Source organism: Capricornis sumatraensis, chromosome 10 (genome assembly GCF_032405125.1).
Source record: "Capricornis sumatraensis isolate serow.1 chromosome 10, serow.2, whole genome shotgun sequence".
Classification (NCBI taxonomy): domain Eukaryota; kingdom Metazoa; phylum Chordata; class Mammalia; order Artiodactyla; family Bovidae; genus Capricornis; species Capricornis sumatraensis.
In genome coordinates this window covers 75,519,055-75,537,484 of record NC_091078.1, presented here as the reverse complement: position 1 = coordinate 75,537,484, position 18,430 = coordinate 75,519,055, and the positions used below count along the sequence as shown (strand labels likewise).

Here is an 18,430-nt window from a genome sequence, read left to right as displayed (position 1 = left end):
ACACCGAAGAATTGATGCTTTTGAACTGTGGTGTTGGAGAAGCCTCTTGAGAGTCCCTTGGACTGCAAGGAGATCCAACCACTCCATCCCAAAGGAGATCAGTCCTGAATATTCACTGGAAACACTGATGCTGAAGCGGAAACTCCAATACTTTGGCCACTAGATGCGAAGAAGTGACTCATTGGAAAAGACCCTGATGCTAGAAAAGATTGAAGGTGGGAGGAGAAGGGGACGACAGAGGATGAGATGGTTGGATGGCATCACTGACTCAATGGACATGAGTTTGAGTAAACTCCAGGAGTTGGTGATGGTCAGGGAAGCCTGGCATGCTGCGGTCCATGGGGTTGCAAAGAACAGGACACAACTGAGTGACTGAACTGAACTGAAGAGGGGTCTCAAAGAAAAATTTAAATACACATAAAACTGAATGAAAACAAAAAACACAACTCATTAAAATATACCAGATGCAGCTAATGCACTGCTGAGAAGGAAATTTACAGTACTAAATGCTTACATTAGAAAAGGAGAAAGGTCTCAAATAAATAATATAAACTTCTACATTAATAAACTAGAAAGAGTAAAGTACTCAAAGCAATAAGAAGGAAGTGAAAAAAGAAGATAAAGCAGAAATCAATAAAATTGAAAATAGAAAAAAAAAGAAAAATAAGTAAAAAACAGGAGAAAGAGACACTTTCTACGTGAAAAAGCTGAAAGTATTCACCACCATCAGACTCATGCTACAGGAAATGTCACATGAAGTCCTTCAAGAAGAAGGAAAATTATATCAGAAGGAAATTTAGATACACAGAAAGGGGTGAAGAGAACTGGAAATGGCAATCACATGAATAAATATATGAACATATTATATTCAAATGACATGTTTAAATAAAAACAATGTAGTGTGGGATGAATAACATAAAATAAAAATGGGACAAGAATAGCACAATAGAGAGGAAGAAATGAAGGCATACTACTTCAAATTTTTATACTGTACATGAAGAGGCATGATGTCACTTGTAAGTGAGAGCTTATGCCTGCTGTCCTCCTTAAATGGGCTTCCCAAGTGGCACTAGTGCAAAGAACCCTACTGCCAATGCAGGAGACACAGGAGACGCGGGTTTGATCCCTGGGTAGGGAAGATCCCCTGGAGAAGGAAATGGCGACCCATGCCAATATTCTTGCCTGGGAAACCTCATGGAGAGGAGTCTGGCGGGGCTACAGGCCATGGGGTTGCAAAGAGTTGGATAAACGTGAGTGCGCGTTTGCGTACACACACACCCCGCTTAAACAAACCACTGAAATAAAGCAAAAATTTATAGCAAATAATGTAACTAAAGAGATAAGAAATCATAAGGAACATTCAATTAATCCAAAATAAGCTTAAAGATAGGGAAAGGAGAAAAAAGAGCAGGTAGGTCAAGCAGAAAACAAAACAAATAGCAAGATGATAGACTTCAGTTCAGTTCAGTTCAGTTCAGTCGCTCAGTCGTGTCCGACTCTTTGTGACCCCATGAATCGCAGCACACCAGGCCTCCCTGTCCATCACCATCTCCCGGAGTTCACTCAGACTCACGTCCATTGAGTCCGTGATGCCATCCAGCCATCTCATCCTCGGTCGTCCCCTTCTCCTCCTGCCCCTAATCCCACCCAGCATCAGAGTCTTTTCCAGTGAGTCAACTCTTCGCATGAGGTGGCCAAAGTACTGGAGTTTCAGCTTCACCATCATTCCTTCCAAAGAAATCCCAGGGCTGATCTCCTTCAGAATGGACTGGTTGGATCTCCTTGCAGTCCAAGGGACTCTCAAGAGTCTTCTCCAACACCACAGTTCAAAAGCATCAATTCTTCGGTGCTCAGCCTTCTTCACAGTCCAACGCTCACATCCATACATGACTACTGGTAAAACCATAGCCTTGACTAGACGGACCTTAGTCGGCAAAGTGATGTCTCTGCTTTTGAATATGCTATCTAGGTTGGTCATAACTTTCCTTCCAAGGAGTAAGCATCTTTTAATTTCATGGCTGCAATCACCATCTGCAGTGATTTTGAAGCCCCAAAAAATAAAGTCTGACACTGTTTCCACTGTTTCCCCATCTATTTGCCATGAAGTGATGGGACCGGATGCCATGATCTTTGTTTTCTGAATGTTGAACTTTAAGCCAATTTTTTCACTCTCCTCTTTCACTTTCATCAAGAGGTTTTTTAGTTCCCCCTCGCTTTCTGCCATAAGGGTGGTGTCATCTGCATATCTGAGGTTATTGATATTTCTCCCAGCAATCTTGATTCCAGCTTGTGTTTCTTCCAGTCCAGCGTTTCTCATGATGTACTCTGCATGTAAGTTAAATAAGCAGGGTGACAATATACAGCCTTGACGTACTCCTTTTCCCATTTGGAACCAGTCTGTTGTTCCATGTCCGGTTCTAACTGTTGCTTCCTGACCTGCAAACACGTTTCTCAAGAGACAGGTGATAGACTTAAATCTTATTATATTAATATTCACATTAAATGTGGACAGTGTAAATACCGTCATTGAAAGTAGGGGCTGTCAGATTAGGAAAAAAAGACCCAACAAAAATGCTGCCAAAAAGAAATGTGCTTTAAATATAGAGACAGAAGTAGGTTAAAAGTAAAAGGATGGAAACTCTATTTTCCTTTCTGCCGGTAATACACAAAATCTTTCACTTTAACAAATATTTACTGAACATCTCCTACAAACCAGGAATATTTAAAAAATCTGTTAAGAGAACGAAACAATTTTAAGAATTCATTCAAAACCACACACCTCTGTACATAGCCAAACACACGCACAAGCAGAAACCTTGAAATTCCAGGCATAAACTGTAAGCAAAATTAGACATTACATTGTTCCTTAGCTTCATTTTATGAGCATATCCTATCAAAAAATCATTTTTTAAATTAAAAAATAAGAGTAGATAAAAGATATATTATACTACCTCTAACAACAAGAAAACTATAGTGGCCATATCATTACCACACTAAATTTCAAAGCACAGAGTATTACTAGGGATGACAAAGGTCAAATAATAATATGAAGGCGTTACCTCATCAAGAGGACACAGTAATTCTAAACATGTTGCTCCTGATAATAACAGAACTCCGAAATACATGAAGAAAAAACTGTTAAACGTGCAGAGAAATATACAAAGCCATAATTATAGTCTGAGATTTCAACACCTTGCTCTCAATAATTGACAGAACAAGCAGACAGAAAATCAGTAGGAGTATAAAATATTTCAACAACATTATCAACTGACTTGACCTGACTGACATTTATAGAACATTCTATTTAACAACCACATAATACACATTCTTTTCAAGCATACATGGAGCATGTAAGCAAGACAGACCATATTCTGGGTCATAAAACAATTTGCAATAAATTTAATAGAACTCAAGTCATATGAGCATGTTCACTGATACAATGGAATTACATTAAAAATTAGTAACAGTAATATACCTGGGAATCTCCAAATAAACATATACACTAAATAACACACTTCTATATAAACCATGCTTCAAAAGAGCAATCAAAAGGGAAATTAGAAAGTATTTTGAAATGAATAAACATGAAAACACATCAAATTTGTGGAAGGCTGCTGAAGTAGTACTGAGGGGAATTTTATAATAAGGATGCTTGAATAGTGGTCTCAAATCAGTGAATTCAGCTTCATTTTAAGAAACTGGGAAGAGAAAATTGGACTCAAATTAAGTAAAAGAAAGATCAGAGCAAAACCAATGAAGTAGCAAAGAGAAAAACTACACAAAAAAATTAATGAAACAAAAATATACTTCTTAACCTTTAGCCAGACTATTCAGGAAAAAATTGAGAAGAAACAAGTTATCAAAATCAGTATGACATAGACAATATCAAAACAGACCCTATAGACAGCAATGGATTTCTAAAGAAAACAAAGGAATGATTTATCACTCTCCGAAAATGAGTTAATAACGCTGATGAGATCGAAAAATTCCTTGAAAAGCACAAACTACCAAAGCTTAATCAAGAAATAGATAATAACCTAAAAAGCCATATATCTGTAAAAGAAATGGAATATGTAGTTAAATACCTTTCCACAAAGAAAATTCAAGGATCAAATAGTTTTGCTGGTGAATTCTACCAAACATTTAAGGAAAAAATAATACCAACTACAAATTCCTTTTCTAAAACTACACAAAAAACTTGAGAAGGTGAGAATACTTTCCAATGTGTTCTATCAGGCCAGATTCAGAGGTAAGAAACAGACAAAACTGGTACTAGAGGAAGACTAGAGATTAATAACCATTGTGAATATAGATATAAAAATTTCAAACAAAATTTTAGTAAGTAGAATATAAGGATAACACATGATGACCAACTAGTATTTCTTTCAGGAATGTAGGTTGGTTTAATATTTGCAAGTCAATTAACATAAGTCATCATTTAACAAATTAAAATAATAAGCCATCTCAATAGATGCAGAAAAGCATTTTGCTAATCCAACATTCATTCCTGATTTTTTCTAAACTTCTCAGTGAAGCACAACTAGAAGGGAACTTCCTCATTTACAGGCATCTACAAAAACCTACAGGTAATATCACAGTTAACAGTAAAAAACACGAAACTTTTTTTTTAATATAGAGGAAAAGACTAATGAGGTCGATTCTTATCACTTCTTTTTTAACATTGTACTGAGACTCTACCCAGTACAGTAAGGTAAGAAAAATAAAAGAGTCTAGACTGGAAGGGAAAAAGTAAAACTGTCCTTATTCACAGATAACACAATCACCTACATAAAAAACCTGATGGAATTTACCCTAGAAAGCTGCTAGAACTAATAAGTGGGTTTAGCAAATCTTCAGGCTACAAGATCAACACAAATATCAATGACACATTTACATACTAGGATTGAACAATGAGAAATGGAAGTTTTTTTAAAATGCCATTTATAATAGTATCAGAAATATAAAATACTTATGGATAAATCTGATGAAGATGTACAAGAACTGTACACTGATAACAACAAAAGACTGCTGAAAAAAATTTAAGACCTAAATGAATGGGTAAACATACCTTGATCACGTATATCAAGAAGATGGTGTATTGTTATGATTTTAATTCTCCCCAAATTTCTCTCTACACAATCTCAACTGTAGCCTTTTTTATAAAATTTGACAAACTGATTCTAAGACCTACATATACATGCTAATGACTGAGAACAGCCAAAACATTCTGAAAAAGAAGAATGAATTTGAAGAAATAACACTCCCTGACTTTAAAAGTGTATTAAAAAGCCACAATAATCAATACAGTGAGGTACTGGCATCAAGAAAGGTATAGACAAACTGAACAGAATAGCGGGACTAGAAAGAGACACACACACATATATATGAACAATTGATTTTTGACAAAAATGCAAAGGCAACTGAGTGAACCACAGTAGGTTTTCAACAGAGAATAATGGAACAATTGGCTATCCATACACACATACATACACAAAAAGAACTTCAATCCATACCTCCTATACCTCATACCATTTGTAAGAATTAGCTTAATATGAAACATAAAACATAAAAATGTAAAGAGAAAATACAAAAGAAAATCTTTGTGATCATGGTGTAGATAAGGATTTGTTAGATATGACATCAAAATCAAATTCATAAAACAATTCAAAATGATGAGCATATGAGAAGATGCTCAACATCATGAGTCATTATTTTCAACCAAGGAAGATTCTATTTCCAGCCAAATCATCAATCGAGTAGGAAGGTTAAAGAAGTGCATTTTCAGATACATAAAATCTTACTGAGATATATAAATCACTTAAAAAGAAATGAAAAAAGAAAGAAGAAAAAGATATGGGTTAAGGGTAACAGGTGCTCTGACATAAGTAAGTAGGGAAGGTAGGAAGGTAGGGATGAGACAAAGATGATGTTGTAGGGAAATGCCAGGGCAACAGCTGTGCAGACAGCTGTTCAGATCAGATCGAAGAGAACGCCTCCAAAGACAAAAATACAACCACCTGGTTAGATAATGAGTTTGGCTGTAGTGAATGAAACCGGATGGTTCTGTCAAAAAGTTTGAGGTCAAATGGGTTACATGCACATGTTACTGTAGGGGGGAAAACCTACAATTGTTAGCACTAAAGGGCGGGGGGGGGGGAGTACAATTCACATAATGTAGTTACGATGTATGACAGCTGCGAAATACACTACATGGGGTGGAACAACTCCACACCTCACCGATGCCAGGCTGACTCTAACTAACTTGTATTCATTAGAGTTCTATGCCTGGTAAGAGAGTGCCAGAAAGGTGGCAGCAAGGGGGTCAGAAATGTAGCTGTTAAATCACAATGTCTGTGACACTGAAATCAGATCTTCTTAAAATCATATGCAAGTCTAAGGAGAAATGGGCCAAAGTCAATACTTTTTATGTGGCTTGTTTCACCATCAAAATCTGTCTGCCTTGTCTCTAAGGTAAGCCCACCTTTTATTTTGGTAGATATTCTCCTTAACAGTGGTAATAATTCTGGCCAGTAAAAGATTCTACACTTCATCTAAATCGAAACACAGTGCAAAGCTTGGAAGGGGGGAGGAAGAATTTATACATGTGTAAATGTGTGCGTGTATAGAGGGTGAGTTAAACTTTCATTTTTCATTATAAGAAAGTTATTGACAACTAGTAAAACAGAAAATCAAGAAAGAGTAGGTACATCCCTAAAGGTGTGTTTATGGGCTTCTGTCCCACTGCATAGAGAATTTTATAAGAATGTACTCTAAAAATCTGTATCTTAAAAATTATAGTCTCTATAATTCTCTAAAAAAAAAATAACAATAATGAATACACTATCAGTTTTCATTCCAATCCCAAAGAAACTGTCAGTCGCTCCATCGTGTCTGACTCTGCGACACCATGAACTGTCCCGTATATGGAATTCTCCAGGCAAGAATACTGGAGGGGGTTGCCATTTCCTCCTCTAGAGGACCTTCCGGATCCAGGGACTGAATCCAGGTCTCCTGTATGGCAGGCAGATTCTTTACCATCTGAGCCACCAGGGAAGATAATCCCAAAGAAGGGCAATGGCGAAGAATGTTCAAACTATCGTACAACTGTGCTCATTTCACATGCTAGCAAGGTAACGCTCAAAATTCTTCAAGCTAGGCTTCAACAGTACATGAATCAAGAACTTCCAGATGTGCAAGCTGGGTTTAGAAAAGGCAGATGAATCACAGATCAAATTGCCAACATCTGTTGGATCACAGAGAAAGCAAGGGAATTCCCGTAAAACATCTCCTTCTGCTTCATTGACTATGCTAAAGTCTCTGACTGTGTGGATCACAACAAACTGGAAAATTCTTAAAGAGATGGGAATACTAGATGACTTTACCTGCCTCCTTAGAAATCTGTATGCAGGTCAAGAACAACAGTTAGAACCAGACATGGAACAACAGACTGGTTCCAAATTGGGAAAGGAGTACGTCAAGGCTGTGTATTGTCACCCTGCTTATTTAGCTTATATGCAGAGTATATCATGTGAAATGCCAGGGTGGATGACTCACAAGATGGAACCAAGATTGCTGGAAGAAATATCAACCACCTCAGATATGCAAATGACACCATCCTAATGGTAGAAGAGGAACTAAAGAGCCTCTTGATGAACATGAAAGAGGAGATTGAAAAAGCTGGCTTAAAACTCAACATTCAAAAAACTAAGATCATGGTATCCAGTCCCATCACTTCACAGCAAATAGATGGGGAAAAAATGGAAACAGTGGCAGATTTTGGGCTCCAAAATCACTGCAGATGCATTATTGCAGCCATGAAATTAAAAGACACTTGCTCTTTGGAAGAAAAGCTATGACAAACCCAGACTGCATATTAAAAGGCAGAGACACCACTTTGTGGACAAGGGTCTGTATAGTCAAAGCTATGGTTTTTCCAGTAGTCGTGTACAGATGTGAGAGCTGGACGATAAAGAAGGCTGAGTACCGAAGAACTCATGCCTTTGATCTCTGGTGCTGGAGAAGAGGACTCTTGAGAGTCCTTTGGACTGCAAGGAGATCAAATCAGTCAATCCTGAATATTCACTGGAAGGACTGATGCTGAAGCTGAAACTCCAATACTTGGGCCACCTGATGGAAGAGCTGCCTCGTTGAAAAAGACCCTGATGCTGGGAAAAATTGAGAGCAGGAGGAGAAGCAGGCAACAGAGAACGAGATGGTTGGATGGCATCGCTGGCTCAACGGACATGAGTTTGAGCAAGCTCCAGGAAATGGTGAAGGACAGGGAAGCCTGACATGCTGCAGTCCGTGGGATCACAAAGAGTTGGGACATGACTTAGCTACTGAACAACAACAATTTGATTTTTGAGTAAATGAGGGGGGGAGGATTACAGAAGTAGTAACTCTGATATGTACTATTCATATCATGATTCCATACACAGGAAGAGGACATGTAAGGAATGGGTTTTAATCTGTCATCTTTGTCCTGATGATGGAGTCCACCTTCTGAAAAGCAAACTTTAGATCACAACACGATTTAACCACTAGAGGGAGCTGAAGTGGCTATTAAGTAGTGGAAAAGAGAAGAGCCACATAAAAAAGCTTTTCTCTCACTTCGAGTCCTTATTGTAACTCTTTGAAAAAAATGTTCTAATATTACATAAATATCAAAAATTAAATTTTAAGTGGTGACAAGAATAGATTTTTGCGTCTTCTAAATGTTAGAAGTGTTCATTTTCAAGCGATTAAAAATTGCCTATAGCATAATGGTGTTGTTCAGTGGCTCCAGTAATGTCTGACTCTGAGACCCCATGGACAGCAGCACGCCAGACTTCCCCATCCTTCACTATCTCCCAGAGTTTGTTCAAATTCATAGCAGAATGGTTTCTCAATTCTGTACCAAATAATACAATCTTCAGTTTAGTATTTATTTACAAGGTATTGATAGGTTTTTCCCTCCTATTTTAGTCAATGCAGCCCTGTATGGGTACTTACTAACAGTTCAGGCTTTCAGGTCAGGCAGATCAGATTTTAACCATACTTTACCACTACAGACTTTATAATTAACTTCGCTAATTAACATCAGACTCAAGGTTCCTCATCTGTAAAATAGGGGTACAGAGTTTTATAGAAGTAAATGGGACAGTATATGCAAAATACCTCTATGCACTCCAGTATTCTGGCCAGCAGAAGTCTGTGGACTGTCCATGGGGTTGCAACAGCCAGACACGACCGAGCGACTTTCCCTTTCACTTTGGTGCACCGCTGAATCTAAAGACAGTAGCAGCTTTTCCAACGGGGAGACACTACACTGTAAAGCTACCGACTAAATGAGCATCTCTTAATCCCTCTTCTCATTTCAGCATCAAAATATGTAATACTGAAGCAAACCAAGACACAACCCTTGTACACATAACCATATGGCAAGACACACTGATTTCTGAGGCCAAACCCAGGGAAGGGCCCAAGAATTCGCACCTTAAAGGCCTGCATTCACTTAGAAAGCAATGCGGAGTCTAGACCTGCAGCATGCCTTTACCAAGGATACAAAAGTGACCTGACTTTAGTATGAACTGTTTCTTTTTCTTAGGATACTCAGTTATATAACCATCACTACAACCTAAGTTAGAACAATTTCTTCAACCCCAAAACAAATGCTCCGATACTCATTCGCAGGTACCCTTGAAATCCCTCTACCTCAAGTCCATGACAACCACGAATCTGCTTTCTGTCTCTATAGGTTTGCCTACTCCAGTCACTTTATGTAAGTGGACTGTACAATATGTGACCTTTTCTGTGTGACTTCTTCCACGCAGCCCAATGTTTTCAAGGTTCATCATGCTACAGTATATGTCAGTACTTCATCCCTTTTTTAGAGTGACGAGCACTCCCATATAGGAGAATTCACATCTTGTCCATCCATTCACTGATGGACAACTGGATTGCTTCCCCACCTTGGCTAGCATGACAAACGCTGCTATAAACATTTGTGTACAGTTTTTTCAGCAGACACATTTCTACTTCTCTTGGGTATATACCCAGGAGTGGAATTACTCAATCATGTGTAACTCTATGTTTAACGTATGAGAAACTTCCAAACTATTTTCCAAAACAGCTGCATCATTTTACATTTCTACACCAGCACTGCATGAGGGTTTCAGTTTCTCCACATCACCATCAACACTTGTTATTCCCTGTCTTTTTGATAACAGCCATCCCACTAGGTGTGACGTGGTATTTTACTATGGTTTTGATCAGCATTTTTCTAATGATTAATGATGGTAAGCACCTTTAAATGTATTTATTGGTCATTTACATATCTTTTTAAAGAAATGCCTATTCAAATCCTTTGCCCAATTTTAAACTGAACTGTTTGCCTTTTTATCGTTGATGTATGGGCATCTTTACATATTCTAGATACAATTCCCTCATCGGACATATAACTTGACAATATCTTCCCCCATTCTGTCGTTTCACTTTCTTGAAGGAGTTACTTGAAATACGAACTTTAAAAATGTAATAAAATCCAGATTATCTATTCTTTCTTTTTGCTTATCCTATTGCCTAAAGTTGTGAAAATTTACTCTTTGGTTTTCTTTTAAGTGTTATAGCTCTTACATTTCTGTCTACGATCCCTTTTGAGTTAACTTTTGTATATGGTGAGAGGTAAGAGTCCAGCCTTATCCGCGGGCTTCCCTGAAGGCTCAGACAGTAAAGAATCTGCCCATAATGCAGGAAACCAGGGTTTGGTCCCTGGGTGGGGAAGATCTCCTGGAGAAAGGAATGGCACCCCACTCCAGTATGCTTGCCTGGAGAATTCCATGGACAGAGCGGCCTGGTAGGCTACATCCAAGGGGTCACAAAGAGTCGGACAGGACCGAGGGACTAACAGACACACACAGAAGGGTCCAACATCATTCTTTGCATGTGATGAAGAATGTTAAAAGAGCTTCCATTAAAATATATTTTGCTTATTAGAAGTGTGACAATATGCCACGCATATACACATAAATGATATCTTCAGTCATTCATTTAACAAACACACGCAGCAAGGACAGTATTTTGAGATAGGATCTGATAATTTTTCTTCCTCTCTTTTTCCCTATCCTTCCCCTCACTAAAGCACATACCAGGGTCCAGGGCTTGCTTGCCAAGGGGAGGTTTACAGAAGGTAGCTTCCTGACTTTTCTGGGACCACCAATTCCCAGGAGAACCGACCAATTATACTCTCCATAAAAACAAGAAGGAACAGTACTCTCCAGTGCTGGAGTAGGCAGGCAGTCCCCAGAGATGAAGGCAGAAGGGAGGAGAGAGAGCATTGACAGAGGGCGCGTTTGTGTGAGGTTTCCCACATGTAGTGTTGAGAGGCAACTAACACAATACTATTCCAGATTCTCATACCCCAAATCTGACATGAGGCAGCTAAGGACCACCAAACCAAAACGGCTTATAAGGACAGAAAGAAAGTGATGAAACATCACTTTCCTCCCACACATATACACACACTGCCCTGAACGACTGTGTGCTGGGCAATCTGGGTGCCAGCCCGGAATTATAGCACATCCTGAAGAAGAAAAGGTCCTTGATGAAACCCCAGAAGCAGCAAGGTTCCATTCTTTTTCTTCACCATCAAGGCAAAACGGTAACTCGGTCAGACATTAAATTTCTATGAAGCAGATGCATTTCTGGCACCCCTGATTTTACGGACTGACATTCACATCTGCCACACAAATATCAAGATATATATACAGCATCCTCCTAAGCTAGGTTGAAGTAGAGAATAGAAAAGTCAGTCAAGCCATGGTTAGCCAAGGCATTTATAGTCTGGTACGAGTTAAAAAGGTCTCCCAGGCAGTGCAGTGGTAAAGAATCCACCTGCTCCTTCAGGAGATGTAGCAGACATGGGTTCTATCCTAGTCGGGAATATCCTCTGGAGGAGGAAATGGCAACCCACCCCAGTATTCTTGCCTGGAAAATTCCATGGACAGGGGAGCCTGGCGGGTTGCAGAGAGTCAGACATGACTGAGTACGCACGCACACAGGAGCAAAAAAAGTATTTACCACTTATTACACACCACCTGGGTGAACACCTTGTGCTACACTCTTTTTGCAAATGGATTGAATGTAACGGAGCCTTCCCTGAAAAAAGGCCTTTGAGGTTCAAAGGAGGCAAAGGACGTGGCTAAGGATGTTGTTGTTGTTGTTTAGTGTGTAAGCTGTGTCCAACTCTTTTGTGACCTCATGGACTATAGCCCGCCAGGCTCCTCTGTCCGTGGGATTTCCCAGGTGAGAATACTGGAGTGGATTGCCATTTCCTCCTCCAGGGGGTCTTTCCAATCCAAGGAAAGAACCTGCATCTCCTGAATGGCAAGTGGATTCTTCACCACTGAACCACCATGGAAGCCACTGCAGGCAGATTCTTTGCCGTCTAAGACACCAGGGAAGCTCCTAAGGATACATGCTGATAACTAGTGGGACTTGGATATGAACTAAGGTATACTTAACTCCAAGCTCATTTTCAGTCTTGAAGTCAGAACTGACTCCCATGAAGAGGCCAAACTGATGGCTACCCTCTGATAATACCAACTGGGCACAGACTTCGGTTCATGTTTTCTAAGAGTTGGGATGCAATTAAGTCAAACCAACTTTCTCTAACTTGATGTTCAGTGTGCCCTGGTAGATGACTAGAAGCCAGAAGCCTGAGGCTGGACAGGAGATGTCAGCCAGTCTCCCATGATTATGGGAACTGTGGCCTTGACTGAATCTGTCAAGGCCTGTCAACCAGTCTTCCTAACAGCAGACTTCCATTACCACACACAACATCTACCCGTGCAGCAAAGAAGTAACAGAGCTACTTTGGGCTGGAAATCTCACCTTTTCTATCTATGGACAAAGGAAAAATAATGTTATAAGCAAAATTTTTCTTATAGTGAAAAATCCCACATAGCTATTATGCTTTGAGATGCTGGCATTCAACTCAACTTGGTACCTAAGAAACTATTTTAAATTCTTGTGTGAAGCTTCCTAGAAACAATAAAAGGAAAGTAGTTGATTCCAGCAATGAAATGTTAACAGTGCTTCCTTAAGTATTAATCTCCCGAACAAATGGTAACAATGCAAGAAGCAGGCATATAAATGCTTTGAGAGTCACGATTTTTATATTTTCTACTGCTGCTTCGGCTATTTGAAGCTGGGTAGATGACTAAACCAAATCCCAAAGAGAAGTACCTTAAGTCACAGACAGAAGTATGAAACACCAGAGAAATCTAAATTAGAGAGAACTAATGTCTCTTTTTTTCGGTCCATTTCTGAAAAACAAATCTCTTAGCACTCAGGATTATACAAACACTTAATTTTCATTTTCTCATATACACACTACACCTCAGAGGTGAGGACCCTCAGAAATCATTTGGTCCAATTTCTCTTTTTATAAATGGGAACATTTGAGATTCCAAGAGGTTTAGTGAAATGTCATGTGTTCATTAGATGTGAAGATTTCATCAACGGGGGAAGGGTACTAACTGAGGAGCAAGAATACCTGGATTGTACTGCCCACCAAGTCCTGTATGAGTTTACCCAATCCAAATGCTGTACTAGACGGTTTTGAAATCTCTCCCGTCTTTGAAGGGGCTTTAGTTCTGTGTCTATGAACATTGGGCTTCCCTGGTGGCTCAGCAGTAAAGAATCTGCCTGCAATGCAGGAGACCCAGGTTTGAACCCTGGGGTTGGGAAGATCCTCTGGAGAAGGAAATGGCAACCCACTCCAGTATTCTTGCCTGGAGCATTCCATGGACAGAAGAGCCTGGTGGGCTAAAGTCCACAGAGTCACAAAGAGTCAGACAATACTAAAGCGACTAAGCATGCACACACACCTGCACATGAATATCAGTAGGTTGCTTGTTTTTAGAAAGTTAATAACTTTCTTTGCCATTACAATAAAGGGGCAGTACATATGCTGGTTATGAGTACGGGCTTTAGAGTCAAACATTCTCTCTTCCAATCCCAGGTCTTACGCTTACTTTAGGTGAAAGCCTGAACAAGTTACTTACCTACTCCGTCTCATCTACAATACGGTAACCACAGTAGTATTTACCACAAATGGCCCTAATTATAAAAGATAACACACATCACATATTCAGCATACTGCACAGCACAGAGCATGTGTTCAGTAAACACAGGCTGCCGTTAACACCGTCATAAAGGAACTGGAGCTGGTGACTTTGTGTGTATTAAAAGAAGGCATCCCTTCCTCTGGGCAGATGCAGCCCGAGTGCACATGTCCACATCAAGGCTGGATCTCATTCTCTGCAGCTATGTGTCTGGCTCAAAAAATTAAAAAGCGAAATCGTTCCCCAGTATCCTATGCTGATAGTGGTAACCACTGACTTGTCGTCATGTAACCCTTCTAGAAAACTCTTCAGAGGGCACCCACTTAGATGGCAGGAACACTTTTGGTCTTCTTTACTTTTCCTTCCTTCTGCCTGGAATGCTGAGGGAATGGCTGGGGTGTCAACAGCCTACTGATCACGAGGAAAGGGCTAAAAGGTTTTCAGAGACTTAGTCCTTCAGCAAGTAATTTAATGTCGGCAGCCACTGACCTCCAGACTTCTTGTTTCATGAGGAAAATAAACTCCTGTACATTTTTTGGCTACTATTATCAAAATGTAATTCTTAACCAAAATACCATCAAAATCTACTCCTATTGTCTATAAACAAATCGAATATTCGTAGACCTGCCTGGTCAGCGACTCGTCCCTGGCCACTTAGGGACCCTAAGTCATGCCCTCATTGGCCATCACTTAGATTTTTACAAAAGGTCAAAGGCCCTAGGTGCTTGCTATTCCAAGTGTGGTCTGTAGATGAGAAGCATTAGTGTTGCCCAGGAAATTATCAGAAAGGCAGCCTCTTCCGCCCCATCCAGACCTCCTGAATCATACAGTATCCCCAGTGATTTCTGTGCTCACTGAGTCTAAGGCTCTGGACTAGACCTACTGACTCTGCTCAGTCATTCCTCTTAAAAACTACTGCCAAAATCATCCTCCTGATGCACATCAGTAGTTTTCTTATCATGCTGCTTTCCTCAAAAACCTCCAAGGGTTCCCGACTGCCTACAGACTGAAGTTTAGACTCTTTAGCCTGACAAGGCTTTCTATGATCTTGCACCATCCTGGAAATGCCAAGGTGCCAGAAATGCCAATAAATAATATTCTGCATAAAAGCAAAAAACAAAACAAAAAACAACCCATGAGTGTACCTAAGAAAGAACCTATGTCTTAATTCTGGCTCCTCTATCCCAGCCATTGGGGATACAGAGTTAGAAAATATCGGACACAGTCCCTTGTCTTCTGGAAGCTTAGTAATTAGTCGAAACATTAATGATAACTATTAAGCGCCAAGAAGAAAATGAATGGGCAGTGGTACAGGGTAAGCTAGCCTGGGCAGAAGAATGGCCCAGACGATGGGGAACCTGTTGAGGGGCTGGCCCGGGCAGAGGGAAGAGCCCCTGCAAAGACGGGAGTGAATCTGGAGCGGCTGAGGACAGGAACAGGCTGCCTTTCAGGCTAACCCAGAAAACTCGTATCCTGGGAGGAAGGCAGCGGGAGACTAACCTTCCAAATCACTTAAGGGAAAATGCTGAATTTCTTATTCCTAGCAAACGTCTTCGCTGGGACCACGAATGAGGCAGAGAGCAGGGTAGCCTTCAGAGTCGCTCCTGACAGAGTCCAGCCCTGGTCATCAGGTTGAGTGAAACCTGAATCTCAGCTCTACCACTTTCCAGCTCTCAACTCCCTTGACCTCCAAGCCCCTGCTTCCTCAGACAGAAAGTGGGTTTAAGAATAGAACCAACTTTGTCGTTACTGTGAACACGGAGGGAGATAATGCTGGTAAAGCTCCCCAGAACACGGGCACCCACGCCAGTGCTGACCTGAATACTAGAGGTTTCAGGGCTGCGGTGATGACGATGGTGGTGACTCTTAATCACTATTCGCTTGCGGGTAAAGAGTTCAGTCCAGATACACCTGTCCGCCGCCCCCGCCCCAATCCTAGAGGCCTCCCGACCTAGCATCCCAGGCACGCTCCCCCCACCACCCCGCGCACGGCCACCGTGACCCCAGGGCGGGCGCCGGGCGCCGCCGCAGGACCCCGTTACCTGGGGCCAAACGCGACCTGTCGCCACCTCGCGTCCTGGGCCCTGCCTCCCTCCCGGCCGCCTCCCGGCCCCGCAGCTGCGCCGGCGGCGCCCCCAGCCCAGCCCGGCCCGGGCGGCGCGGGATGCCTCGGCGGGGCTGGCGGCGGCGGCCACGCGGCGCGCTCCGGCGGAGGGGAGGGGGCTCCGCGGCGGCGGCGGCGGCGGCGGCGGCGGCGGGGGGCAGAACCCAGAGGCGCGGCGGCGGCGGCGGCGGCGGCGGAGGAAGGGGAGGAGGAGGGGAAGGATGCCGGGGGCTGCGGGCGGCGGCGCGGCCCGGCCCGCAGTGAAGCCCGCGGCGCCCGAGGCGCAGGGAGTGGCCGTCGCCTTCTGCGCGCACCATTCCTGAGATGGCGGCGGCGCGGCGGCAGCTCGTGGAGCCGAGGAGGGGTCAGCCGGGCGGGGGCTGAGCCCCGCCGGCCCGGGAGCTCGCCGGGGACCCCTCGCAGGGGGCCGAGCCCCGGTCGGCCGGCAGGCCTGCAGAGCGGAGAGGCCGGGGGCGGCCCCGGAGCGGAGCGCGGCGCCCGGCCCGGGGAGGCCGCGATGGCGAACGCAAGCGAACCGGGCGGCGGCGGCGGCGGCGGCGGGGAGGCGGCCGCCCTGGGCCTCAAGCTGGCCACGCTCAGCCTGCTGCTGTGCGTGAGCCTGGCGGGCAACGTGCTGTTCGCGCTGCTCATCGTTCGGGAGCGCAGCCTGCACCGCGCCCCGTACTACCTGCTGCTCGACCTGTGCCTGGCCGACGGGCTGCGCGCGCTCGCCTGCCTCCCGGCCGTCATGCTGGCGGCGCGGCGGGCCGCGGCCGCCGCGGGGGCGCCGCCGGGCGCGCTGGGCTGCAAGCTGCTCGCCTTCCTGGCCGCGCTCTTCTGCTTCCACGCCGCCTTCCTGCTGCTCGGCGTGGGCGTCACCCGCTACCTGGCCATCGCGCACCACCGCTTCTACGCCGAACGCCTGGCCGGCTGGCCGTGCGCCGCCATGCTGGTGTGCGCCGCCTGGGCGCTGGCGCTGGCCGCGGCCTTCCCGCCCGTGCTGGACGGCGGCGGCGGCGGCGGCGACGACGAGGACGCGCCGTGCGCCCTGGAGCAGCGGCCCGACGGCGCCCCGGGCGCGCTGGGCTTCCTGCTGCTGCTGGCCGTGGTGGTGGGCGCCACGCACCTCGTCTACCTCCGCCTGCTCTTCTTCATCCACGACCGCCGCAAGATGCGGCCCGCGCGCCTCGTGCCAGCCGTCAGCCACGACTGGACCTTCCACGGCCCCGGCGCCACCGGCCAGGCGGCCGCCAACTGGACGGCCGGCTTCGGCCGCGGGCCCACGCCGCCGGCCCTCGTGGGCATCCGGCCGGCCGGGCCCGGGCGTGGCGCGCGCCGCCTCCTCGTGCTCGAGGAGTTCAAGACGGAGAAGAGGCTGTGCAAGATGTTCTACGCCGTCACGCTGCTCTTCCTGCTCCTCTGGGGGCCCTACGTCGTGGCCAGCTACCTGCGGGTCCTGGTGCGGCCCGGCGCCGTCCCCCAGGCCTACCTGACGGCCTCCGTGTGGCTGACCTTCGCGCAGGCCGGCATCAACCCCGTCGTGTGCTTCCTCTTCAACAGGGAGCTCAGGGACTGCTTCCGCGCCCAGTTCCCCTGCTGCCAGAGCCCCCAGGCCACCCAGGCCACCCTCCCCTGCGACTTGAAAGGCATCGGTTTATAAGTGGCACTACCGCCACCTGCACCCCAGCCCGGCCTCTCTCTTTGGCTTGGACAGTGACGTCTTTTCTGCCCCTTCGGCCCCCTTTTTAATTTTCTACGCTGCCTTCAAAACGACTCTCGAAGTGCATCACTTGGATTGTACAGACTCCAATTGTACAGGGGTAGGGTTTCGAAGTCCCAGCCCCACCCCAGCCCCTGCGATTGTCCTCCTAAATATATTTTCATCCTGACAGTAGATCCTGGAGTCTTTGTACTTGTACTGATGTCTTTTCTTCCATGTGTTACTCTTTTTTTTTTTTTTTTTTTAATAAAGGCTAATTTTCTTCATGCAACCTTTCCTAAAGACCATGGCCAGTTTTCTACAGAAGCTATTTTTGACAACCTCAAGTGGCATTACATTTTGCAGTGAAGTAGAGGAACCCAGAGGGGCTTCACCAGTTCGATTTCTTGAGGGTCTTCTGTTGGAAGCAGGAGACAGAGGGAAAGTTGTCTCGAGTTCCCTCTGAATTGCCGGCCTGGGGTCAGCTGGACTGCTCTGGTTCTTGGAAGGCGTTGAGAACTT

The 18,430-nt window shown here is 44.2% G+C and overlaps 1 protein-coding gene across 1 annotated transcript; it reads left to right on the top strand.

Moving 5' to 3' along the window:
- Positions 1-16,726: 16,726 nt before the first annotated feature.
- On the top strand, positions 16,727-17,869 carry GPR27 (G protein-coupled receptor 27). The gene has a single exon (XM_068981609.1). The coding sequence runs from the start codon at positions 16,727-16,729 to the stop codon at positions 17,867-17,869; it is 1,143 nt and encodes a 380-aa protein (XP_068837710.1).
- The last annotated feature ends 561 nt before the right edge of the window (positions 17,870-18,430 follow it).

Excerpts from the sequence above, each read along its gene's own strand:
- GPR27 (XM_068981609.1), top strand. The coding sequence starts at position 16,727 with ATGGCGAACGCAAGCGAACCGGGCGGCGGCGGCGGCGGCGGCGGGGAG.